This window comes from Harpia harpyja, chromosome 13 (assembly GCF_026419915.1).
Source record: "Harpia harpyja isolate bHarHar1 chromosome 13, bHarHar1 primary haplotype, whole genome shotgun sequence".
Classification (NCBI taxonomy): domain Eukaryota; kingdom Metazoa; phylum Chordata; class Aves; order Accipitriformes; family Accipitridae; genus Harpia; species Harpia harpyja.
In genome coordinates this window covers 65,135-91,443 of record NC_068952.1, presented here as the reverse complement: position 1 = coordinate 91,443, position 26,309 = coordinate 65,135, and the positions used below count along the sequence as shown (strand labels likewise).

Sequence of the window (26,309 nt, the reverse complement as noted above, 5' to 3'; positions counted from 1 at the left end):
ACGGGGACAGAGGGAGGGACGTGGGGACATGTGGGGACACGTGGGGACACAGGGAGGGTACGTGGGGACACGGGGATGCAGGAAGGACACGGACACGCGTGGGGACATGGGGACAGTGGCACGGATGGAGGACACGGGGGGACACGGGGACATGGAGGGGGGCAGGCGAGGACACGGGGATCCAGGGTCACATGAGACACGGAGACATGTGGGGACAGAGGACACGCAGGGACACGCAAGGACACGGGGTGACATGGAGACACCGGGGTACCCAGACACGCGGGGACACACGGGGACACGGGGTGACACGGGGACACGCGGGGTGACGTGAGGACGGGTGAAACCCGGGGTGACAAGTACAACCCCCCCAGGCCGACACGGGACACACAACTGGACACACGTGTGACCCCGTGTGCGACCCCACGTGACCCCACGCACAACGACACCCAGTTGGGGAACAACCGCGCGTGACACCCAGCGCACACGCGTGTGACAACCACCACCACGCACCGTCACGTGTCACGGCCTCCCAGGCCAGGCCACATGCATGTCACACGTGTGTCACATGCGTGTCCCCAGTCCTGTCGCACACACCCCCCCCCAGGAGGGGGGTCTCGGGCTGGGGGGAAACTGAGGCACAGGGAGCTTGGGGTGTGGGGGCAGCCGTGGGGTGGTGGGTGCTGCTGTGGGGCAGCCGTGGGGCAGAGGCTGCTGCTGTGGGGCAGCCAGTGAGACTGTGGGGCAGCACCTCTGCTCACCGGGGCGGCCGTGGGGCGGCCGTGGGGCGGCCGTGGGGCGGCCGTGGGGCGGCCGGTTCCGGTCAGACCGTTGAGTCAGGAGTTCCGGTGACGCAGCGGAGCCGCCCCCGGGGGGAGGAAGGGCGACGGGGGGGGGAAGGGGGGGGTGACGGCGACGGTGACGCCGCCAGACGGTGACGCGGTCGGGCAGAGGCGCGTGGGAGGCACACGGGGACGTCCGGCGTGTGTACGGGCGTGCGGAACACGCGGGCGATGCCGAGAACCGCGTGGAACACGGGTGTAAGCGTGTCCGCGGGGTGTAACACCTGTGTAATGCTGTCATGCGTGTGTAACGCGGGTGTAACAGCCGGGTAACGCTGTCATACCGGTGTAACACGGGTGTAACACCGGTGTAAGCGTGTCCTCAGGGTGTAACACCCAGGTAACACTGTCATACATGTGGAACACAGGTGTAAGCATGTCCTCAGGGGGTAATCCCTGGGTAATGCTGTCATACGTGTGTAACACAGGTGTAACACCTGGGTAACACTGTCATACGTGTGTAACACGGGTGTAAGCGTGTCCTCAGGGTGTAACACCCGAGTAACGCTGTAATGTGTGTATAACATGGGTGTAACACCCGGGCAACACTATCATATGTGTGTAACACGGGTGTAACACCTGGGTAATGCTGTCATACATGTGTAACATGGCTGTAAGCGTGTCCTTGGGGTTTAACACCCGGGTAGCACTGTCATACATGTGGAACATGGGTGTAAGCGTGTCCTCAAGGTGTAACACCCAGGTAATGCTGTCATATGTGTGGAACACAGGTATAAGCGTGTCCTCAGGGTGTAACCCCTGGGTAACGCTGTCATATGTGTGTAACACGGGTGTAACACCTGGGTAATGCTGTCATACGTGTGTAACATGGGTGTAAGCGTGTCCTTGGCTTGTAAAACCAGCCTAACACTGTCATACATGTGTAACACAGGTGTAACCACGTCCTCTGGGGTTGTAACATGGGTGTAACCATGTTCTCTGGGTGTAACACCTGTGTAACAATCATATGCGTATAACACAGGTGTAACTGTGTTCTCCGAGTGTAACACCGCTGCAACACTGTCATACGTAACATGTGTGTAACTGTGCATAACACACATGTGACACTGGTTTTGGTGTGTAACATGTGGCATGCTGTCCTATGCATGTAACACAGGTGTAACGCTGTTATGCGTGTAACACCATGTGTATAACGGTGCCATACACGAGTAACATGTCTAGCACTGTCATACGTGTGTACCGTGTAATGCTGCTGTCCTACATGTAACATGTCTGTAATGCTGTCATCCGTGTGTAACACATGAAACCATGCTGTGTAACACGTGTAAGTCATACACGTAACACCGTTGTTCACACACGTGTGACACCACCCGTGACGCCCTCCACCATGTGTGTGAAAGACCATCCGTGTGACGCTGCCTCTGTGTGCGTGTAACACTGCTCAACACCTGTGTGCACACTCGTGTAACAGCATCTACCGCTCTGCTCTGCGTGCGGATGCGTGTAAACATGCAACAGCCCTCCATCTACAGTCCAGTGGCACACACGTGTCTTCTCTGTGTGCGTGTGTAATGCTGCTGGCATGTAGTGCTGTCTACCCCGCACACACAACACTGTTCTCCACGTAACAGCCGTGCACGCACCGCAGTTTTCCATGTAACACGTGTGTAATGCTGCGTGGGCTCGCCTGTAACACAGCACGTGTAACAGTTCTGCATGTAACATGGTCTTCTGCATGCAACACGCATGTAACCATCTGACATGTAAGGCTGTCCTCTGTGTACATGTAACACTGCACACGTGACGCTGTCCTCACTGCGTGTAACACCGTCCTCCGTGTAACAATGACTTGTGCACATGTGTGTGCAAGCACTGGCAGGGCTGAACACAGACCATGTGTGTGCACACCTGTGTAAAGGAGAGGCCTGAGGAACACACGTGTGCTCAAACACACCTGCCACAAGTGTGCACGGGCCGGCAGGTTTTTGCACACCAACAGGCACGTATGTACATGCAGCAACCCCGTGTCTGTGTGAGGCCATGTGTGTGTTGTGCGTGTGCACACGGGCACGGGTACACCCACGTGTGGTGTAACACCTGTTGTAACACACACGTGCACGCTGACACGTGTACAAGGGCACAAATACACCTGTGTGCATTTTGTAACACACATGTACAGCCTAACATGTGTACATGGGCACAAGTACACCCATCTGTGTGTTGTAACGCCTGTTGTAACACACATGTACACCCTGACATGTGTGCACAGACACAAGTACCCACATATACATGTTGCACCGCCTGTTTACCTGTGTGTACACCCTGGCGTGTGCACAGGGGCACAAGTACACCCGTGCGTGTGCTGTCAACACCTGTTGCTACATGTGTGTACACCCTGACATGTGTGCACGGGCACAAGCACACCCATGTGCGTGTTGTAATGCGTGTTGTAACGCCTGTGTGCACCGACACATGTACACAGGCACAAGGCCCCCCGCGTGCGCGTTGTATCGTCTGTCGTGTACACGTGTGCGTGACACCGTATCAAAGCCTGCCGTACATGTGTGCACAGCCCGGCGTACACGTGTGTGCACACACATACACACGTGACCCTGCGTGTGCAGTTCCTGAAGCCACGTGTGTGTGAACACGCGTGTGAATACACGTGTGTGGCATCCGGCACAGCCGCACACGTGATGTCACCACCGACGCGTGAGCTCCAGCCCCGGGGCACACGCGTGTGCGTATGGACACGCCCACGACACACGACCCCATGTGCACACATGCCTTTTGTATGTCATCCCCCCTCCCTGCACATGGGTGGGGCACGAGGGGGCGGGGCACGAGGGGGCAGGGCACGAGGGGGCGGGGCACTCACTTGGCAGCGGGTCCGGCGCCGGTGCGGGGGAGGGGCTACTCGCCAGCCATGGCCTGGATCTGGGGAGGGGCACACCGTTAGTGGGAGGCACTGGGAAGCACTGGAGACCCCCCTCCCCAACCCCCCCAGTCCCATACTGGGACCAGTAGAGCAGTAACCCAGTATGAACTGGGGGTGCTGCTCCCAGTGGCTCCACTATGACCAGTACTGGTGCTCTCAGCTCCCAGTACGGCCGTCAGCTGTCACTCATGCTCCCCGTATCCCCACTATGACCAGTGTCTCCCCTTCCCAGCTCCCAGTATGGCCATTACCTGCCACTTCCATTCCCAGTGCTCCCAGTATGACCAGTACTGGCACTCCCAGTACAACCGTTAGCTGTTACTCACGCACCCAGTGCTCCCAGTATGACCAGTACCTGCCATTCCCAGCTCCCAGTACAGCCAACACCTGTCCCTCCCAGTCCTCCCAGTATACCCATTACCCCTCGCTCCCAGTACACCCCGTTCTCCAATACCTGTCCCTCTCCGCTCCCAGTACTCCCTCTCCACTCTGGCTCCCATCTCCCAATACACCCAGTAGCTCCCAGTAGGACCATTACCCATCACTCCTAGGCCCCAGTATTCCCAGTATACCAACACCTGTCACTCCCAGTACACCCAGTATACCCAGTATCTCTCACTCTTAGCTCCAGTAACACCATTACCTGCCCCCAGTACTCCCAGTATAGCCCTTACACAGCTCTCCCAGTTCCCAGTATGCCCAGTACACAACACTCCCAGCTCCCAGCATACCCAGCAGCTGTCATTCCCAGCTCCCAGTAACACCAGTAACTGTCATTCCTGGCTCCCAGTAAGACCCGACATTCCCTCTACGACCAGTATAGACTTTACGCAGTGCTGCCAGTACACACGATACCTCCCACTCCCAGTGCTCCCAGTATCCCCCACAGTGGTCACTCCCAGTTCCCAGTAAGACCATTCGTTACAATCTCTAACTCCCCGTATACCTCTTAGATGGCACTCCTGGCTCCCAGTATTCCCAGTATACCTCTTAGACAGCACTCCATGCTCCCCATATACCTGCTACACAGCACTCCCAGTACTCCCAGTACAGCCCTTACACTGCACTCTGGCCTCCCCGTATAGCTTTTACATGGCAATGCCAGGTCCCAGTACTCCCAGTATAGCTCTTAGGTGGCACTCCTGGCTCCCAGTACAGCCCTTACGTAGCAATGCCAGCTCCCAGTACGGCTCCTACACTGCCCTCCCAACTCCCAGTACTCCCAGTACAGCTCCGACATGGCACCCCCCAGTTCCCAGTACACCTCTTAGATAGCACTCCTGGCTCCCAGTACTCCCAGTACAGCTCTTACACTGCACTCCCAGCTCCCAGTGTAGCCCTTACACAGCACCCCCAGCTCCCAGTACTCCCCGTATAGCCCTTACCTGGCACCCCCAGCTCCCAGTACTCCTAGTGTAGTCCTTAGCTGGTACCCCCAGCTCCCAGTACAGCCCTTACCTGGCACTCTGGGCTCCCAGTGCTCCCAGTGGAGCCTTCACCCGCCGCTCCCAACCCCCAGTGCTCCCAGTATGGCCAGTCCCTGCCCTCCCAGTGCTCCCACACCCACCTTATCAGGGTGCCGCACCCAGCCCAGCCCGGGGCACCCAGGTTGGCCCCAGTGAAGGGGGGGGAGACAAGGATGGGGGGGGACGGGACCCAGGTGTCCGGGTGCCCCAGGCACCCCCAGCCCCACCCCGGGGGAACCCGGGCGTCCGGGTGCTGACGCAAGAGCCGGTGATGAAACAGCCCCGGGGGGGAGGGAGAGGTAAAAGGGGGGGACAGGGACTGAGCCCTTGCAAACTCGCTGCACCCCAGGGTGGGGGGGTGCTGGGCCAGACCCCCCCTTTCCCATTTTGTCCCCTCTCCCCAACCAGACCCTGATGCACCCCCAAACCACAGCCCCTCCCAACCCCCCCAAGTTCCCCCATGCCCCACCCAGACACCCCAACACCCCCAGGCCCCCCCTGACACCCCCAAATCCCACCCAGACACCCCAACACCCCCAGGCCCCCCAACACCCCCAAATCCCACCCAGACACCCCAACACCCCCAGGGCCCCTGACACCCCCAAATCCTACCCAGACACCCCAACACCCCCAGGCCCCCCCGACACCTCCCGAATTTAACCCATGCCCCCCAGACACCCCAACACCCCCCAATCCCCTCCATGCCCCCTTGACACCCCCAAAATCCCACCCATGCCCCCCCATACCCAGCCCCCCCAACTTTGACCTCCTGACCCCCCCCAAACCTCACAGCCACCCCCAAAACCCTGTCTGTGCCCCCGCCCCCCCATGGAAATGGGGGGATGGGGGGCAATGGGGGCAGGGGGGTCTCCACAAGGGATCCTGATTGGCTGCTCCCCTCCCCTCACAGGAAGTGCCCCCCCCCGGATTTGGGGGGATCACCCCTCTCCAAAATGGGGGGGACATCTCCCCACGAGGGGAAACTGAGGCACGTGGGGGGGGGTCACATGAGGTGGCTCCCCCCCCCCCGAGCTGTGGTGGCCCTTTAAGACCCAGGTGTGTTGGAGCCCCCCCCTAATTTGGGGTGAAAAATGGGAATTTGGGGGGGCTTAAGTGCTCGAGGGCTCCCCGTGGGGGGCAGTGTCCCCAAATGTGACACTCCCCCCCAGATGTAACCCCCCCCAAAGGCACAAGAGCTGCTCCCCAGAGTGGGGGGGGCCTGTCTGCACCCCCATAACTGCAGCAAGGACACCCCCCCCCAGTCTGGACCCCCCTCTTTTACCTCAGCCCAGAGCCCCCCCCATTTACCTCCTCCATTTACCCCAGCCCAGCCCCCTCCATTTACCTCACCTCAGACGACCCCCCAATTCACACCATGGGGGTCAACCCCTCCCCCCACCATTTACCTCAGGGGGGTCAGGACACCCCAAATTTACCCCAGCCCAGACCCCCCCCCCCATTTACCCCAGAAGGTTCAGGGGACATCCCCCCCCGCCAGTTATCTCAGCCCAGACACCCCCCAATTTACCTGGGGGGGGGCAGACCCCCCCATTTACCTCAGCCCAAGATGCCCCCCCCAAATTTACCTCAGCCCAGGACCCCCCCAATTCACCTCAGTCCAGAGCCCCCCCCCAATTTACCTCAGCTTTGACACCCCCCCCAATTTACCTCAACAGGGCCAGGGGCCCCCCTTTACCTCAGCCCAAGACCCCCCCCCAATTTACCTCAGCCCAGGACCCCCCCCCAATTTACCTCAGCCTTGACACCCCCCCCCAATTTACCCCAACAGGGCCAGAGACCCCCCAATTTACCTCAGCCCAAGACCCCCCCCAATTTACCTCAGCCCAGGACCCCCCCCAATTTACCTCAGGCCAGGACCCCCCCCAATTTACCTCAACAGGGCCAGGGGCCCCCCTTTACCTCAGCCCAAGCCCCCCCCCCAATTTACCTCAGCCCAAGACCCCCCCCCAATTTACCCCAACAGGGCCAGAGACCCCCCAATTTACCTCAGCCCAAGACCCCCCCCAATTTACCTCAGCCCAGGACCCCCCCCAATTTACCTCAGGCCAGGACCCCCCCCAATTTACCTCAACAGGGCCAGGGGCCCCCCTTTACCTCAGCCCAAGCCCCCCCCCCCAATTTACCTCAGCCCAAGACCCCCCCCAATTTACCTCAGCCCAAGACCCCCCCCCAATTTACCTCAGCCCAGGACCCCCCCCAATTTACCTCAGCCTTGACACCCCCCCCCAATTTACCCCAACAGGGCCAGAGACCCCCCAATTTACCTCAGCCCAGGACCCCCCCCCAGTTTACCTCAGCCTTGACATCCCCCCCCCCAATTTACCTCAGCCCAAGACCCCCCCCCAATTTACCTCAGCCCAAGACCCTCCCCCTAATTTTCCTCAGGCCAGGACCCCCCCAATTTACCTCAGCCTTGACACCCCCCCCCAATTTATCCCAACAGGGCCAGAGCCCCCCCAATTTACCTCAGCCCAAGACCCCCCCAACTTACCTCAGCCTAGACCCTCCCCTAATTTACCTCAGCATTGCTCCCCCCCTTAATTTTACCTCAGCAAGTCAGCCCCCCCCCTTCACCTCAGCCCAGGACCCCTTTAATTCCCCTCAGGGAACTCAGCCCCCCCCCCCCAATTTACCTCAGCCCAGGACCCCCCCCAAATTTACCTCAGCCTTGTCCCCACCACCCCCAATTTATGCCCACAGGGCCAGAGCCCCCCCTTTACCTCAGCCCAAGACACCCCCAGCTCACCTTAGCCCAGACCCCCCCTAATTTACCTCAGCATTGCTCCCCCTCTTAATTTTACCTCAGCGAACCAGCCCCCCCCCTTCCCCTCAGCCCAGGACCCCTTTAATTCCCCTCAGGGAACACAGCCCCCCCCCCCCCAATTTACCTCAGCCCAGGACCCCCCCAATTTACTTCAGCCTTGACACCACCACCCCCAATTTACCCCAACAGGGCCAGAGACCCCCCCTTTACCTCAGCCCAAGACCCCCCCAACTCACCTCAGCCCAGCCCCCCCCCCAATTTACCTCAGCCTTGACACCCCCCCCAATTTTACCTCAGCAAGATCAGCCCCTCCACACCATTCACCTCAGCCCAGGACCCCCTTAATTCCCCTCAGAGAACTCAGCCCCCCCCCCAATTTACCTCAGCCTTGACACCCCCCCCCAATTTAACCCAACAGGGCCAGAGCCCCCCCAATTTACCTCAGCCCAAGACCCCCCCCAACTCACCTCAGTCCAAACCCCCCCCTAATTTACCTCAGCATTGCCCCCCCTCTTAATTTTACCTCAGCGAACCAGCCCCCCCCCTTCCCCTCAGCCCCAGGACCCCTTAATTCCCCTCAGGAACACAGCCCCCCCCCCCTCCAATTCACCTCATCCCAGGACAACCCCCCCCCCCTTAAAATCCCCTCAGCGGGGCCAGCACCCCCCCCTTTACCTCAGCTTTACCCCCCCCGCCATTCCCCTCACGCCCAGGACCCCCCTTAATTCCCCTCAGGGAAGTCAGCCCCCCCCCAATTTACCTCAGCCTTGACACCCCCCCCCCAATTACCTCAACAGGGGCCAGAGAACCCCTTTACCTCAGCCCAGGACACCCCCAATTTACCTCAGCCCAGACGCCCCCCTAATTTACCTCAGCCTTGACACCCCCTTTAATTTTACCTCAGCGAATCAGCCCCCCCCCTTCCCCCTCAGCCCAGGACCCCTTTAATTCCCCTCAGGGAACCCGGTCCCCCCCCTCCCAATTCACCTCACCCCAGGACAACCCCCCCCTTAAAATCCCCTCAGCGGGCCAGCACCCCCCCCTTTACCTCAGCTTTACCCCCCCCCCGCCATTCACCTCAACCCCCCCCTCCTTCTCCCCCCCCCCCCCCCTCCAGGCCTCGGCCCGGCGGCCACCCCCAACTCCCCCCCCCTCCCCAAAACCCCCCCTCCCTCGGTGTCCCCCCCCCCCGTCCCGTCCCCTCCGTTATACCTGCGGGGGGGACGGGGACGGGGGGACGGGGTTGGGGGGGGCGGTGGGTCCCGGCCCGGCCCCGGGCCCCGGCGCTGGCGGCTCCGCTGGCTCCGGCCTCCGCTCAAACAAAGGACCCAGCGCCGCGCGCCCCCGCCCGCCCCGGGCCCCGCCCACCGGCACCGCCCACCCGCTGGCACCGCCCACCGGTCACGCCCCCCTCCTCCTCCTCCTCCTCTCCTCTCCCCCCCAACCCCTCCCTTCTTCAGCCGGGAGGGGCGGGGCGATTGGCAGCGGGGACACGCCCCCCTGAGGGGAGACACGCCCCCGTTCGGTGGGTGGCTCCGCCCACAGGGCTGGGGGAGGGATGGGACGGGACTGGGATGGGACTGGGACAGAACTGGGACGGGACTGGGCTTGGGATGGGACTGGGACAGGACTGGGACGGGACTGGGATGGGACTGGGCTTGGGATGGGACTGGGACAGGACTGGGACGGGACTGGGATGGGACTGGGCTTGGGATGGGACTGGGACAGGACTGGGATGGGACTGGGCTTGGGATGGGACTGGGACAGGACTGGTACGGGACTGGGATGGGACTGGGCTTGGGATGGGACTGGGACAGGACTGGGACGGGACTGGGATGGGACTGGGCTTGGGATGGGACTGGGACAGGACTGGGATGGGACTGGGATGGGGAACAACACTGGGACAGAACTGGGGTGAGACCAGGATGACAGGAGGATGGCACTGGGACAGCACTGGGATGGCATGGGGATGGCACTGGGACCAGTAACAGGACTGGAGGCAGGACGAGCACCAGCACGGGCACTGGGACGGCACTGGGTTGGCACTGGGACCAGGACTGTGCTGGGACAGGGTGGCACTGAGACCAGTATGGGGTGGCACTGGGACAGCGCTGGGACTGGGATGGGGGTGACACTGGGACTGGGATGGCACCAGGACAGGGACGGCACTGGGACCAGTACAGGATGTAACTGGGAAGGCACTGGGACCAGTATGGGGTGGCACTGGGAGGAACTGGGACCGGTACTGGGTGACACTGGAGGAACTGGGAAGGCACTGGGGACCAGTATGGGCTGGCACCGGGAGGCACTGGAGGAACAGGGACCAGTACAGGGTGGCAACTGGGAGGAACTAAGAGGAACTGGGAGGCACTGGGGACCCAATACGGGGTGGCAGTGGGAGGAACTGGACCAGTACAGGATGACACTGGGAGGCACTGGGGCTGGTACTTGGGACCACTACGGGGTGTTACTGCCGGGTGTCACTGGGAGGAACTGAGACCGGTACTGGGTGGCACTGGGAGGCACTGGGACCGACCCCTGGTGACACCCTGGGGACACCCAGCCCCAGCCAATAGGAACCCCCCCCCGACCCGGCGCCAACCAATGAGAGCTCATGAACCCCGGAGGGCGGGGACGTGAGCTCCACCAAGGCCCCGCCCGGAGGCAGCGCGCGGGGCTGGCACGTGCGCCCGGCGTAACCGCCCCGCCCTCTTCCAACGGGGGGGCGTGGCTTCGCCCGGACGCCTGGGCCGCCCCCCCCCGGCGTCCGGGCGAGGCCCCGCCCCCTCCGCGAGGACGCTAGACGCCCGGGCGAAGCCCCGCCCCCCCTCCCCCCGCCGCGAGACGGCCGGGGCGTGGGGGGAGGGGCGCGGCGGCTATTTTTAACCCCCCGTGTCCCCGCGTGCCCCCGCACGAGGGAGGGGAGGGGGAGGGAAGGAGGGAGGTGCTCGCACACGCGTGTGCAAGAGGGGGCTGGGGGCGTGGCCCGGCCCTTGCACGAGGCGCCCCCCCCCCCCCCCCGTGCCGTCCAGATTTGCACGAGGACGCCCGGGCTTTGCATGAGGACGCGTGGGGTTTTGCACGAGGCTCTGCAGGGCTTGCACGAGAGGCCACGTGCCCAGGCTTTGCACGAGGACCCCGTGCCGTCCGGGTTTGCGCGAGGCCCGCCGGGGCTTCGCGCGAGGGAGACGCGGGCTTTACACGAGGCCCCTCGCGCCACGCCTCGCACGAGGACGCCGGGGCTTCGCACGAGGATCCTGAGCGCTTTGCGCGAGGCCCAGCGGCCTTTGCACGAGGACGCCGGGGCTTCGCACGAGGCCCCCTCGTGGCCGGGCCTTGCACGAGGACGCACGACGGTCGCGCAGGCGCACTTGTGCCCCCCGGGGGCTTTGCACGAGCCCCCCCCCCCGCGTTGACCTCAGGGCACGCGAGCCCTCACGTGACCCCGCCCCTCTTCCCCCGCCCCTCCCGGCCGTCCCTCTCCCCCCCCCCCCAGCAACAACCACCGATCCGCGCCCCGATTGGCTGCCGCCGCCGTGACGTCACGGCAGGGCGCGCCGGCCTGTTACCGTGGCAACGGAGGGGAGGGCGAAGGGGAGGGGAGGTTGGGGCCTTAAAAAGGTGGGATTTGACCCAAAAAGAGGCGTTAGGCCCTAAACTGAGGGTTTGGATCCAAAAAGAAGGGTTTGGGGCCGATAAATGGAGCTGTGGACCCTAAAAAATGAGGGGTTAGACCCTAAAAATGTGTCTTTCTACCCTAAAAATGAGGGGTAGGCCCTAAAAATGGCGCTTTCTGCCCTAAAAATGAGGGGTTAGGCCCTAAAACGAGAGGTTAGACCTTAAAATGCAGCTTTCTACCCAAAAAGGGGATTGGACCCTAAAAATGAGGGTTTGGACCCCCAAATAAAGCTTTGACCCTATAAACGGAGCTTTGGACCCTAAAAAGAGGCTTTGCCACCCTAAAAATGAGGGTTTAGGCTCTAAAACTGAGGCTTTCTACCCCAAAAGGAGGGGAGGTTAGATGCTAAAAAGAGTCTTTAGACCCTCAAAATGAGGCTTCAGACCCCTAAAAATGCAGCTTTTGACCCTAAAATGAGGGTTTGGGCCCTAAAAATGTAGGTTTGGACCTTCAAAAAATGTGAGTTTGGCAAATCAAAGGGGTCTTTAGACTCCCCAAAATGAGGTGTTGGACCTAAGAAAGAGGCTTTGACCACTAAAAGGGGGGTTGGACCCTCAATTATTCAGACACTCAAAATTTGGGTTTGGAACTAAAAGTGAGGCTTTGGATCCTCAAAGTGAAGTTTGGGGCCCTAAAAACAAGGGTTTGGACCCAAAAAAGAGGCTTTGGAGATGATAAATGGAGCTTTGGACCCTAAAAAGTGGAGGGTTTCGACCCTCAGAATGAGGCTTTGAACCTGAAAAATGCAGGGTTTAACCCAGAATTGAGACTTTGGGACCTAAAAATGTGGTTTGGACCTGGAAATGAGGCTTCAGACCCTAAAAATGCTGCTTTTGACCCTAAAAAGCGAAGCTTTGCGGCGTTACCGTGAGGCTTCAGATGCTGTAACTGTGGATTTGTGCCCAAAAATGGGGCTTTAAACTTCTAAAATGGGGCTTTGGACCCTAAAAATGAGGGTTTGGGCCCTAAAATAGGAGAAAAAGTGGGTTTGGACCCCTAAAAATTAGGGTTTGAGCACAAAAACTAAGGGTTTGGACCTTAAAACTGAGTGTTTGGACCCACAAAATGGGGCTTGAGACCCTAAAAAATGAAGCTTTGGGCCCCAAGATGAGATGCATTACTAAAAATCGCAACTTTAGACTCCGACTATGAGGTTTTGGACCCTAAAAATGAGGATTTGGACCCGATAAATGAGGCTTAGGGCTGTAAAAACGAGGCACGAGGCCCTAAAAAATGAGGATTTGTTCTCCAAAACGAAGGTTGGGACTCCGAAAATGAGGATTTGTTCCCAAAAATGAGGTTAGGACCCCCCAAATGAGAATTTGTTCCCCGAAATGCGGATTTGGGCCTTAAAACTGAGGCTTTGCACCCTAAAAAGAGGCTTTTGGCCCTAAGAATGAGAGTTTGACCCTAAACCCGAGGGTTTGGACCCCAAAAATGAGCATTTGGAGCCTCAAAATTTGGGCTTGGAAACTGGAATTGAGTCTTTGGACCCGCAAATCAGGGTGACACGTGACACGTGTGATGTGGTGTGATGTGGTGTGACATGGGATGGGTGTGACATGTGTGACGTGATGGGGTGTGACACGTGTGGACGTGTGATGGGGTGTGACATGTGGCGGGTGTGACACGTGACAGGTGTGACGTGTGACGGGGTGTGTGACCTGTGACAGCGTGTGACCACATCTGATGTTTGACAGGGTGTGACACGTGTGACGGGGCGTGTCAGGTATGACACGTGATGGGGTGACAAGTGGAAGGGTGTGACACATGTGACACGTGTGGTGGGAGTGTGACATGTGATGGGTGTGACACGTGTGAAGAGGTGTACACGTGACATGTGACCGGGTGTGACGTGTGCGACAGGGTGTGACACGTTGTGACCGGGTGTGACACGCGTGACAACGTGACGCGTGACGGGGCGTGTGACGTGTGACATGTGCTGGAGTGAGGTGTGATGGGTGTGACGCGGTTGCCATAGCAACAACCCCCTGCCATAGCGACGCCTCCAGGGCGGAGCCCCCCACAGGCCCCGCCCCTCCCCACCCTTGATTGACATCGAGGTGGGCGGAGCCGACTGCACAAGAACTCTCTATAATCACCACAGGTCGGACAGGAAGTGCCGCCAAGCCCCGCCCCTCCTGGAAGAGGAAGCCCCTCCCCCAGCAGTGTCACAACCGGAAGTCCCGGCTGGTGGCTCTAGGACCAAAAAGGAAGTCCCGCCTCTTCCCCGGCCTGCGCAGGAAGTCCTGGGCACTGCTTCCGGCCCACACAGGAAGCCCCCCGCCTCTCCAGGCCCCCCAAACAGGAAGTTCCGCCTCTCCAGGCCCCAAACAGGAAGTCCCGCCTCTTCCTGCCCCGACAGGAAGTCCCACCTCGCCGGCGCCCTCCACCACAGGAAGTCCCATCCGCAGCGTTACGTCACTTCCCGTCCCCGGACGCCTGGGTCCCTCCCGGAGGCGGCGGCCATTTTGCAGCACGGCTACTGCAAGAAAGCCCCTCCCCCGCTGCCCTCGGGGGGGCGTGGCTGAGGGAAGCCCCGCCTTCCGTCACGTGGGCAGGGCTTCCCCACAGCCAATCAAAGGGGCTCGGAGAGCACCAAGACCCGCCCACTCCCCCGGGGGTGACGCCTCAAAGCTGGGGAAGCTCCGCCCCCCCCAGGTTCAAGCTTTTTCCCCTGGGGTAAGCCACGCCCACACTGGGGTGAAACCCTGCCCCCCAGGCGGAGGTCATGCCCCCTTACATTAGGCCACGCCCCCAGGCAACATCACACCTCCAGGATAGGCTGCCCCACTCTACACTAGGCCCTGCCCCCTAGTTAGACCACACCCTCTAGGTAAGCCCCGCCCCCCCGGCCTAGGCCCCGCCCCAGCAGCATCCGGGATTAACCCCCTTCCCGCCTGGCCTGGAGGCTCCCTGGGGGTGGGTCTGTGTGCGCACGACCACCGTTTTGGGGAGAATCCCCCCATTTTTGGGGCTCCCCCCCATTCCCGAGGGGGCGGAGCCTCCCTGGAGTTGGGGTAGGGGGGGTGTCTCCCCACTTTTGGCCCCCCCCTTTGCCCTGCCCTCCCCCCCCTCATACCTTGTAGTAGGCGGGGGGGGCGGTGGGGGGGGGCAGGTCGCGGAGGGGGCAGGCGGGGGCGGGGCAGGCGGGGCGGGGGCGGGGCAGCCCCCGGGGGGTTTTGGGGGGTCGTCGAGGACGACGTCGCCACCACAAAGCCCCCCCGGCCCCCGCCAAGGCCAGCAGCGCCGCCCGCCCCTCCCCCCGCCCCCCCCCGCCACCCGCCCGCCCCTGCGGAGGGGGCGGGCCGGGACCTGGGGGGGGGCTCGTCTGATTGGCTGGGCCTAAGGGGGGGGGGGAGGGGGGGAAGCAGGGGAGGCGGGGTCAGGGGGACCCAGGTATCCGGACCCCCCCACCCCCCCCCACCCCCCCCCCCCGTACCTGCCCCCTCCTGCTCCCGTCGCCGACCCGGGTCCTGGGGGGGAGGGGAGGGGGAGGAGGGGGGGAGGGGTGAGTGAGGGGACCCAGGGGTGCCCCCCCACGCCCCCCACCCCCCCCCCGGGTGGGGGACACACCCACACACCCCCCGCCCCCGCGCTCTCACGCTGTCCGACGCGCAGGGTGACCCTCATGGCGCGGGTGAGGCAGGCCCCGCCCTGGCGGTTCTCCAGCCCCTCGGGGGGTCCCGTCCGAGGTGGCTGCGGGGAGAGTGAGGTCATCGAGAGGTGCTCCACCCCCTCCCCGTGATGTCACCGCCCTCCCGCGATGATGTAACAGCCCCCGCCCCCCCCCCCCCGCGGACACCCCCTCCAAAGGCCTTTTCTACCGCCGTGGCCTCCCGCGCCCGACGCCCCATCGACATCCCGCCCCTCCGGCGGAGCCCCGGTGATGTCACCACCCCCCCCCATGACATCACCACCCCTTCCGCTGACATCACTCCCCCCGTGACGCCCCAGTGACTCCCTGATGATGCAATAACTGTGCCGACACTCCTGCGAACCCTGTCCTACCGCTGTGTGTGTATCCCCCAGGATGTCACCCTGATGACATCACTCCCCTCCAGCACCTCCCCGATGACATCACTACCCACGACGACCCCCACACGGGCCTCCCCGATGACGCAATAGCTGCGCTGACGCCCCTCCAAACCGCCTTCCTACCACCGCCACCTCCCCGTGCCGTCACCCCTCCCCTCCGGTCAATCCCCGGTGACATCACCCCGTTTCCCCCCCCCCTCCCCTTTCGATGACCTCACGGGCGACTCACTGATGATGTAATAGTCGTGGAGGCGCCGGAACTCGTGACCCCAGAGGTTGGGGCTGAACTCCTGGAACTGATGGTGAAGCGGACGTCGCGCTGGGGCCGGTCGCAGGTGAGGAGGAGGGTGGGGGCGGGGGGCACCTGGCAGCGTCGCGCCTGCGCCCCCCCCACCAGGTAAAGCTTGTAGTACTCGTAACCCCCCCCGGCGCCCCCCGCGCCCGGGGCACACCAGGTCCAGGCGGTCGCCGATTTGGGGGTACAGGACATAGCCCCCCGCTGCCAGGAACCTGCCAGAGAGAGAAAAAAAAAACAACGGGAGGGGGGGGTAAGGGGGGGGGCACCCGGAAGCCTGAGTCCCCGGGGAGGGGAGGCTGGGACCCCCCACCCAAAATTCTGGTGGAGTTTTGGGGGGGCACCCAGATGCCTGGGTCCCCGGGGAGGGGGGGCTGGGACCCCCACCCAAGATAGTGGTGAATTGGGGGGGGGCACCCAGATGCCTGGGTCCCCCCCACAGACACCCCCTCCTTCCCCTCCCCCCCTTCCCCCCCCCCGGGGACCCAAGCATGCGGGGTGGGGGAGGGGAGGCGGCAGCGCCAGCGTTGCCATGGCAACAGGGAGCTGCTGCCCAACCCTCCCCCCCCCCAAAAAGGGGGACCCAGGCGTCCGGGGGGCACCCAACAGGTTGTTGTGTCACCGTGTACCTACAGCCGTCCTCGTGTCACACCCCCACGGTGTCACCCCCCCCCACCCCGTGTCACCCCATCCCGTGAACAGCGTCACACGCACACCCTGCCGTGTCACACCCACTCAGCGTGTCACACGCACACGGTGTCACATGTACACACACCCCGCACACGGAGTCTCACAAACACACAACACCCCAACTGCAGCCTGACACACAGCTCAGGGGGTCACCCCCCCGTTACACACCCACCCGACAGTCACACACATACAGGCACACAAACACACCCCGACACGCGTCACACCCCCACCCGACACCCACAAACACCCCACCAACACCCAGCAGGGAGCACAACACCCCACCGGACAGCCTGAGACACGCCCCGCACGCTCACACACTCACACCTTCCCCCCCCACTCACCACCCACACAGCCACACAACCCCACACACCCCCGCCAAGACACTCGCACCCCCCCCGACACACTCACACACCCCCCCAACACTCACGCACAACACACACACCCCCTCAAGACACTCACCCCCCCCAACACACACACATCACACCCAGACATACGCACCCCCACACACAGACACACACGACACCTCCCCCAAGACACTCACACCCCCCGGCACACACACTCACACCCCAGACATATACACCCCCCAACACAGCCACACAACCCCACAAGACGCTCACACCCCCCGACCTGACACACACTCCACACGCAACACACTCACACACATCCCCAACACACACAACCCCCCAAAACAGACACACAACACCCCAAGACACTCACACACACACACAACACCTCCCCCAAGATATCCACACACCCCGACATGCACACTCACAACCCAACACACACACACACCCCCCCAACACAGACACACAACACCCCGTCTCTCACACAACCCTGACACGCACACTCACACTCAACACACTCACATAGGCACACACACACACATCCCCGACACACACCCCCCCGACACAGACACATAACACCCCAAGACACACACACCCCCCCAACACACTCGCACACACATACACACCCCCTGACACAGACACACGACACCCCCAAGACACTCACGCCCCCGACACGCACACTCACACCCAACACACACACACACAGCCCAACACAGACACCCCCGACACAGGCACACAACACCCCAACACACTCACGCACCCCAACACACACACTCACACCCAACACTCACACCCCAACACAACCACCCCAAGACACACACACACCCCCCGACCCGACATGCACACTCACACAAAACACGCTCACAGCACACACACACATCCCCGACACCCCCCCGACACAGGACACACGACACCCCAAGACTCTCACACACCCCAACACGCACACTCACACCCCAACACACACACAGGACACCCCCCCCGACAGACAAACACCACCCCCACACCCTCACACTCCCCCAACGCTCTCTTATACACCCACACCCCCCCCGACACACACAAACACTCGCACACACTCACACCCGACCCCCCCGTCAGCAGACAGCTGGTGCCTACACACACACCGTCCCTGCCAGACAGTCGGTGTCTGACACACACGCACACACAGACCCCCCGCAACACTCTGTGTCTGACACAATCACAGCCCGCGTCTCACACAGACCCCCCTTGTTGCACACTCGCACCCCCCCCCGGGTGTGTCACACGCAGCCACCCCCCCCCCCAGGGTCTCACACACAGACACCCCACACTTGTTGCACACCCCATCACACACAACCAGGACACGTGGATGCGGTGTCACACGCGCTGTCACACACACATACACGGGGTCAGGCACAGCATTACACACATGTTCGTGGTGTCACGCAGCGTCACACGATCATGGTGTGACACCGTGTCAGACTGTTACACACACTCACAGTGTCACACACACACACTCAGTGTCACACACACACTCGCGTGGTGTCAGTCACACCTGGTGTCATACACAGCGTTACGCACACGTTCACGGTGTCACACGCTGTCACCCACACTCATGGTATCAGTGTCACACCCATGTCCACAGTGTCACACACACACGGTATCAGACAGTTACACACGCGTTCACAGTGTCACCCACACTCACGGTATCGGTGTCACGCACACATTCACGGTGTCACACCCGGTGTCACACACACAGGCAGTGTCACCCGCTCCCAGTGTCACACCCGGTGTCACCCCCACACTCTCGGCATCGGTGTCACACACACCTACACGGTGTCACACACACACGTTCACGTCCCAACTCACCGCATCTCGGGCTGACCTGGGGGGGGTGAACCAGCCCCACACGACCACCCCCCCCATCCGATCCCCCCAATTCCTCCTGGACCCCCCCAGGTCCCCTCAGACCCCCCCGGGTCCCCTCAGACCCCCCCGTTTCCCACCTTTTCTCCTCAGACCCCCCCGATCTCCTCAGAACCCCCCCAGTTCAAGCCCCCAGAATCCCCTCAGCCCCCCCGGTTCTTTCAAGACCCCCCAATCTCCTCAGCCCCCCTCCCCAATCACCTCAGACCCCCCCCGGTTCCCGCCTTTTCCCCTCAGAACCCCTGATGCCCTCAGACCCCCTCGGTTCCCCTCAGACCCCCCCGGTGCCCTCAGACCCCCCCGGTTCCCGCCTTTTCCCCTCAGACCCCCCCGGTTCCCGCCTTTTCTCCTCAGGACCCCCCCGATCCCCTCAGACCCCCCCGGTTCCCGCCTTTTCTCCTCAGGACCCCCCCCCGATGCCCTCAGCCCTCGGTTTCCCCGATCCCCCCCCGGGCTCACCGGCGGTTCCCCCGTGTGCCAGACCACCGGTTCCAGGCTGAGCCCCGCCGCCCCCCCGCTCCCAACACGGCCACCAGCAACGCCGCGCACCGCCCCGCCATGCCGACAGACGCCGGGGGGGCGACGACGGCCTCGGGCATCGGCCGGGACCCGGATCCCGATCCCGATCCCGGACCCGATCCCGGACCCGGACCCGGACCCGGACCCGGACCCGGACCCCCCCCCCCCGCCGGCGGCTGCGGCCCCGGCTGCGATCGCCGCCGGCTGCGGCGGGACCGGGGCGAGGGGGGACCGGCGGGGGGGCGGAGCCTCCAGGGGAGGGGGCGTGTCTTTTTAGAAGAGGCGTGGTTTGCCATGGGAAAAGGGAGGCGTGGCTTGGTGGGCGGGGCCTCTACTAGCGGGGAGAGGTTGGGCTCGGAGGTGGAGGCGGAGCTTGGGGGGTGGGTGGGGTTTGGGAGGAGGGGCGTGGCGAGGCGCGGGGCTTCGGGTAGACAGGCAGAGTGTGACGGGGCGGGGCTAACGGGGGCGGGGCTTCGTGGGCGGGGTTGAGAGTAGACTGACGTGGGGGAGCCGGCACTGAATGAGGGGGGACGGGGGGGGCCTAGGAAGGGGCGTGGCCATAAAGAGGCGTGGCCACGCATATTAGGCGTGACCATAAAGGCGGAGGCGTGGCCACAGGGCTGGGGCGTGGCCAGCAGCGCCACACACGTGGGGCACAGCCCCCCCAGCCATTCCCCCCCCTTTAAGGCCCCGCGCCGCCCCCCCCGTGGTGACATCACCACCCGTTGCCACGGAGATGGGTGAAGCTGCTAGAAACAGCCCCCGCCTCTCCGGGGGGCTCTTAAAGGGGCAACGCCACCAGGTTGGGGTGGGGACCACTGTGTGTACGGGGGTGTGGGGGGGCTGTGGGGGGGTGTAAGGGGCGTATGTGGGGTGTAGGGGGAGTTTTGGGGGGTATGGGGGGTGTAGGGGGGGCTTAGGAGGGGTGTAGGGGGGTATATAGGCGTGTAGGGGAGGGTGTATGGGGGTGCAGCTCTGCTCCACACCCCCATCTGTGACAGTACAGACCGGTGACAGCCGGTAATGGTTACAAAATCTTTAGTACAACGGGGGGAGGACAGGGACACTGCGACCCCCCCAGACCCTCAACCAGACCCACACGTGACAGCCCAAAACTCCTCCCAACCCAACAGCACCCTAAAAACAACCCCCGACCCCCCCCCAAAGGCCACCATGTCACACCAAGCCGGGGGGTCTCCGCCGGGGCTGTAGGTCACAGCCGGTGGCCCTGGGGATGTCGGTGTCCCCGGGGGGGACAATCGGCGCCCATGGACAGGCTGGTTCTGGTGTCCCCATGGACGTGACAGTCAGTGTCCCTGGGGGGGGTCACAGTCGGCGTCCCCAAGAGGGTGACAATCGGCATATGTGGGGCGGTTGATGCTGGTGTCCCCCGGGGGGGTCACAGTCGGTGTCCCCAGGAGGGTGACAGTCTGTGTACATGGAGAGGCCGGTTCCGGTGTCCCCGGGGGGGTCACAGTCGTTATACGCAGTTCCCGTGTCCCCAAGCGTGTGCCAGCCATTGTCGCCAGAGAGGTGACACTCGCTGTCCCCGAGAGGGTGACAGTCGGCATGTACGGTTCCGGTGTCCCCGGGGGTGTCCCACCCGTTGTCCCCAGGGGGGGGACAATCACCACACACGACCCCTGTGTCCCCAGAGGGGTGACAATCGGCATCCACGGTCCCGCTGTCCCAACCGTCATCCCCGGGGGGGTCAGGCCCCCCACCACCAGAGCTGTAGGCGATTGTCCCCACCCGGGGGTGGCCCGTCCTCATCCGTCCCCTCCTCGTCACTGTCCCACGGCGCCGGGAACAACCGCTGCCCCGAGGCGGTGGCCAACAGCGGGAGCCCGGGGTGCAGGCTGGGGCGGGGGGGGGACATGACAACACCCAGGTGTCCGGCTGACCCCCACCTACACCCCGGGGGACCCAGGTGTCCGGGGGGGGGGACACCCAGGTGTCCGGGGGGGTCGGGGGGGACAAGCCCCGGCGTCCGGGTGTTACCTGGTACCGTTTGACGCAGTCGCGGAGGGCGGCGGAAGCGCAGGTGGGGGGGGCAGCAGGGGGGGGGTCCCCCCGTCCCCCGGGGGGTCAGCGTGTCCCAAACGGTGACGAAACCGTCGGTGTCACCGCTCACCAGGAACCGCCCCCGTCCTGGGGGGGGCAGGGGGGGTGTCAGCAGGACCCAGGTGTGCGGGGTAACACCCCCCCCCCCCCCCCAAAAAAAAGGGGACCCCAGGTGCCTGGGGGGGGTCACTCACGGGTCGAGGTCGAAGGTCACGCGCTGGTTGGTGCCCACACCGCCGCTCCAGCGCCAGCAGGGGGCGCTCCGGGCGCCGCAGGTCCCAGCACAGGATGTGGTGGTCCTGGGGGCGGGGCTAATGTGGGACACGCCCTCCCAAGTCACGCCCCCCGTGACCCCCTGCCCTACAGACCCCAGCCCCCCAAGCCCCTCCCCAGCCATAAACCCCCCACCCACTTCTCAGAGGCCACACCCCAAGCGCGAGGCCCTGCCCCCTGGTTAAGACTCCACCCCCCACCCTGAGGCCACACCCCGGGTTCCCAAGCCCCCGCCTCCAAAGCCCACACCCATCTGCCCCACAGACACCAAGCCCCGCCCTCAGTGCTAAAGCCCGGCCCACTGCCTGGCAACCACACCCCAACCCTGACACCCCCACCCCTTGCCCTGAGGCCACACCCACAAGCCCCCTCCCACAGCCTACATGGCCCCACCCCTGCATCCCCTCCACCCATAGGCCCCCGCCCACAGCCCTAGGCCCCCGCCCACCTTGCGCCCCCCCTGCGTAGAGGTGGTTGCCATCAGGGCTGAAGCAGAGGTGGGTGGGGGCGGCAGGGAGGTGGGGCCAGAGCGCCAAGGCCCCGCCCCCCTCTAGGGCGTACAGCCCCAGGCTCCGCCCATAGGAGCCGCAGGCAAACACCGGTTGGGTGGGGCTGAAGGCCAGGCAGCCAATCAGGCCCCGCTGGCCCTGCCCCCCCTCTGCAGGGAGAGAGAGAGAACACACAGGGATGAGGCCCCGCCCCTTGGACCTTGCCCCGCCCCCTCCATCAGGCCACACCCCCTCTCCAAGCCCCATGCCTTCACAGCTGGCCCAGTAGGCAGGCAGGCTTCTACCCAAACCCCACCCCCTTTAGGGCCCCACCCCCCAAGCTCCACCTCCCTCAGACCCCACCCCCAGACCCCACCCACCCTCCACCCCTTTAGGCCACACCCCTTAGGCCACACCCTCACCACACAGCTTCTTGTCCACCCAACCCCTGCAGCCCCCACCACCCTCAGGGCGCCCCCACCCCTTCAGAACCCACCCCCCCAAGCCCCACTCTTAAAACTCCGCCCACCCTAGCCCCACCCCTAGACCCCACCCACCCAAGCTCCACCCCTGTAGACCCCACCCCTTTAGCCCCTACCACCTAAGAGAGCCCCTGGGGTAACCCCCCAACCCCTGCCTCCCTAGCCCCCAAGCCCCACCCCCCTTAAGCCCCTGCCCCCTCAAGCCCCACCCTGAGGCCCCACCCCCTCAGGCCCCGCCCCTTACGGTGGAGCCGCCTCTCCTGGCAGTGCCTCCCGGGGCGGTGGGTGGGGAAGAGGCGGACGGCGCCGTCGAAGCCCCCCCAGGAGCTGGGAGCCGGTCGGGGGCGAAGGCCAGCGAGTGGGGGGCCACCGGCTCCTCCTGACCCCCCCCCCCTTGTCACTTGGGGGGTCCCCTCGGCTCCCCCCACACCCCCCAGATCCCTGGGTGCCCCCCACGTCTCCCTCCCCCCCCCAAGATCCCTTGGGTGCCCCCCCCCTCAAAATGTTGGGGTCCCCTGGATGACACCTGGGTCCCCTGTGCCACCCCTGTGCCCCCCCAGGACTCCTGGGTGCCCCCCCCCAACTTCTGGGTGCCCCCCCTCACTCCTGGCCCCCCCCCCAGACACCCCGGGTGCCCTCCCACCCCACTCCTGGGTGTCCCCCCCCAGACACCTAGCCCCCCCCCCCCCCCAACTCCTGGGTGCCCCCCCACCCCTGGGTGCCCCCCCACCAGGTGGCTGTAGGCACGGAAGGAGCCCGCGCAGGGTCCCGTCGAAGGCATCCCACAGGTGCACAGGGTTGTCCCGGCTGCTGGCTGCCACCCCTGCCCAGTACAGACCAGTAAGGACCAGTAACCTCCCAGTAACATCCCAGTAACCTCCCAGCGCTCCCAGAACATCCCTCCCCTGCAGCTCCCCCCCCTCCCCCAGTGTCTCCCAATAACACCCAGTGACCACCCCAAGCCCTTCCCGGGATCCCCCTCTAAAACCCCAGGCTCTCCCAATTCCTGCCAGTAAGAACCAGTGATCTCCCAGTAATCCCCAAGCTGCCTCCCCAGTGTTTCCCAGTAACACTCAGTAACAACCACTGCCGGCCAGTACCCACCCCAGTCCCTCCCAGTATCCCCCAGCCCCCTCCCAGTACCCTCCAGCCCCCTCAGCCCCCTCCCAGTGCCCTCCAGTCCCTCCCAGCCCCCTAGCAATGCCCCCAGTCCCCCTCCCAGCACCTCCCAGTACCCTCTTAGTGCTCTCAGTCTCCCTCCCAGCCCCCTCCCAGTCCCCCCAGTCCCTCCCAGTGCCCTCACAGGCAGGTGGGGGGCTGACTCGAGTCCATCAGGGGGAACCAGGTGAAGTCGTAGATGGTGTCGCCCTCCGGCACCCGCAGCGCCGGCACCTGCACCCGTAGTCACCCCCACGCACCCCATGGGTGACCCATAGTGACCCCCGGCTGCCCCATAGCCACCCCCAGCCCCCCAAAACCCCCCAAGACCTCTGCACAGACCCCCTTGTGCCCCATAGCGACCCCACAGGCCCCCCCAAATACCCCTGAGACCCCCATAGCAACCCCCCCGCTGCCCCATGGGTGCCCCATAGCCACCCCCAAGGACCCTATGGGTGCCCCATAGCCACCCCCGGCCCCCCGAACCCCCCCAACACCTCCATAGAGACCCCCAAGACCCCCATCTGCCTCATGGGTGCCCCATAGGAGCCCCATAGTGACCCCCAGCTGCCCCACAGCCACCCCCAAGCACCCTACGGGTGCCCTATAGACACCCCTGTCCCCCCAAAACCCCCCAACACCTCCATAGAGACCCCCAAATGCCCCATAGTGACCCCCCAGGCCCCCCCAAATACCCCCAAGACCCCCATAGAGACCCCCAGGCACCCCATGGGTACCCCATAGCAACCCCTGGCTGCCCCATAGCCACCCCCAAGCACCCTATGAGTGCCCCATAGCCACCCCCGGCCCCCCAACCCCCCCAACCCCTCCATAGACACCCCCATGTGCCCCATAGCACCCCCCAGGCCCCCCCAAATACCCCCAAGACTCCCATAGCAACCCCCAGCTGCCCCATAGCCCCCCCACAGCCACCCAACACTCCCCCCCCACCCCATCACGCACCAGCTGAGGAAGGGGCAGCCCCGGGGGGGGTCCCGGGGGGGGCGGGAGGTCGAAGATCCGCAGGGTGTTGTCGTCGCTGCAGGTCAGGACGCAGGAGCCGTCGGGGGCCCTGAGGGGAGGGGGGGGAACACCCAGGCATCCGAGTCAGGGTGGGGGGGCATGGTCAGGCACGGGCCCCCCCCAAACCCCTCCCCAAGGGGACCCAGGTGTCTGGGACCCCCAACACCCCCCCCCAAAAAACCCCCAGAGGGACCCAGGTGTCTGGGGAGGGGGTGTGAGGGGGGGGGGGAAGGAAAAGGGGGGGTGAGGGGGAAAGGGGGGGAGGTGGGGGGCGGGAAGGGGGGGTCAGTGGGGGGGTGGGAAGCGGGGGAGGTCGTTCTGGGGGGGGTCTTCCTCTCACCACTTGCAGCCCCGCAGGAAGTTGTGGGGCCGGTGGGCGAACTCCTCCCGCGCCCCCCACACCGGCCGGGGGGGGCGGCCCAGCTCGTAGGGGGGGCAGCCTGGGGTGAGACGGGGAGGGGTGGGGGGGTCAGGGACCCCCAACGACACCCCCCCCCCCCCCCCCCAGGCGTCTGGTCACTCACTCCAAGGCCTCCAGCTCCTGCGGGGGGGGCTCCGCGTCGGGGGGGGGCTCGGAGGGGGGAGGGGCCCCCTGGGGGGCTGGGGGGGGAGGGGGGAGGTCAGCACTGGGGGGGGAGGGGAACGACCCCCCCCAATTCGTCCGCCCCCCCCCCATTCGCACCTTCCACCATGGGCGCCGCCATGACAGCGCTCGAGCTCCGCCCCTTCCCGGCCTGCACCGCGCGAGGAGAGGGGCGGAGAGGGAGGCGGGGGCACGGGTGACCCCGCCCACTTGTGGCGGGATCTCGGAGTTTCACTCGGGGGCGGGGCGTGGGCGGGGCATGCGGGGGTCCGGGCTCCGCCCCCAGAGTGGAGCCGGGCGTCCCGGGCTCCCCCCCCGCACCCCGGTAGCGTGGCCGAGCGGTCTAAGGCGCTGGATTTAGGCTCCAGTCCCCGCGCGGGACGTGGGTTCGAATCCCACCGCTGCCAGCGGGGCCCCCATTCCCCCCCCCCAAATTTTTTGGTATCCGCTGTCCTCCCCCGCACCCAGCACCCACGGGTGCCACGCGAGGCAGGTTTTTGGGGGTGTGGGGGGGGTTATCCGGTCGCCTATGGGGGGGAATGGGGGTTACTTGGGTCCGCTATGGGAGAACCCCAAATACCTGAGTTCCTTATAACAAGGGGGGGGAGCGGACGCCTGGGTGCCCCCAAGGAGGGGAAGGGTCCCCCCCCCGCCTCCCCTCCCCCAATCACAGACGGAGCCAGAACTGAAAATCAGTAAAATTTTTATTTCCCCCAAAAAACGAAATTCCAGCCAGTTCCCCTCCCGAAAGTACATGAAAACACCAAAATAAAGGCGGAGAG

At 64.0% G+C, this 26,309-nt stretch overlaps 2 protein-coding genes and 1 non-coding gene across 3 annotated transcripts; 1 reads left to right on the top strand and 2 right to left on the bottom strand.

Moving 5' to 3' along the window:
• Window positions 1-14,497: 14,497 nt before the first annotated feature.
• LOC128150190 (ephrin-B3-like) lies at window positions 14,498-19,714 on the bottom strand. The gene is made up of 5 exons (XM_052806172.1): window positions 19,397-19,714; window positions 16,159-16,216; window positions 15,936-16,025; window positions 15,274-15,367; window positions 14,498-15,013 (listed from the first exon to the last, which is right to left on the bottom strand). Exons 1-5 carry the CDS (start codon window positions 19,534-19,536, stop codon window positions 14,745-14,747), a joined length of 651 nt encoding a protein of 216 aa, XP_052662132.1. The 5' UTR covers window positions 19,537-19,714; the 3' UTR covers window positions 14,498-14,744.
• A 984-nt stretch (window positions 19,715-20,698) lies between these two features.
• Window positions 20,699-25,394, bottom strand: WRAP53 (WD repeat containing antisense to TP53; the record flags this gene model as incomplete). The annotated part of the gene is given in 13 exon segments (XM_052806577.1): window positions 20,699-21,382; window positions 21,465-21,546; window positions 21,549-21,606; window positions 21,715-21,752; window positions 21,754-21,819; window positions 22,177-22,451; window positions 22,704-22,764; window positions 23,008-23,142; window positions 23,494-23,520; window positions 23,522-23,585; window positions 24,067-24,155; window positions 24,885-24,993; window positions 25,285-25,394. Coding segments are annotated over 13 exon segments (1,329 nt in total), but the record flags the coding sequence as incomplete, so codon positions are not given.
• Window positions 25,395-25,851: 457 nt separating this feature from the next.
• Window positions 25,852-25,934, top strand: TRNAL-UAG (transfer RNA leucine (anticodon UAG)). Its single transcript has one exon. It is a non-coding gene; the product is annotated as a tRNA-Leu (tRNA).
• Window positions 25,935-26,309: the final 375 nt, after the last annotated feature.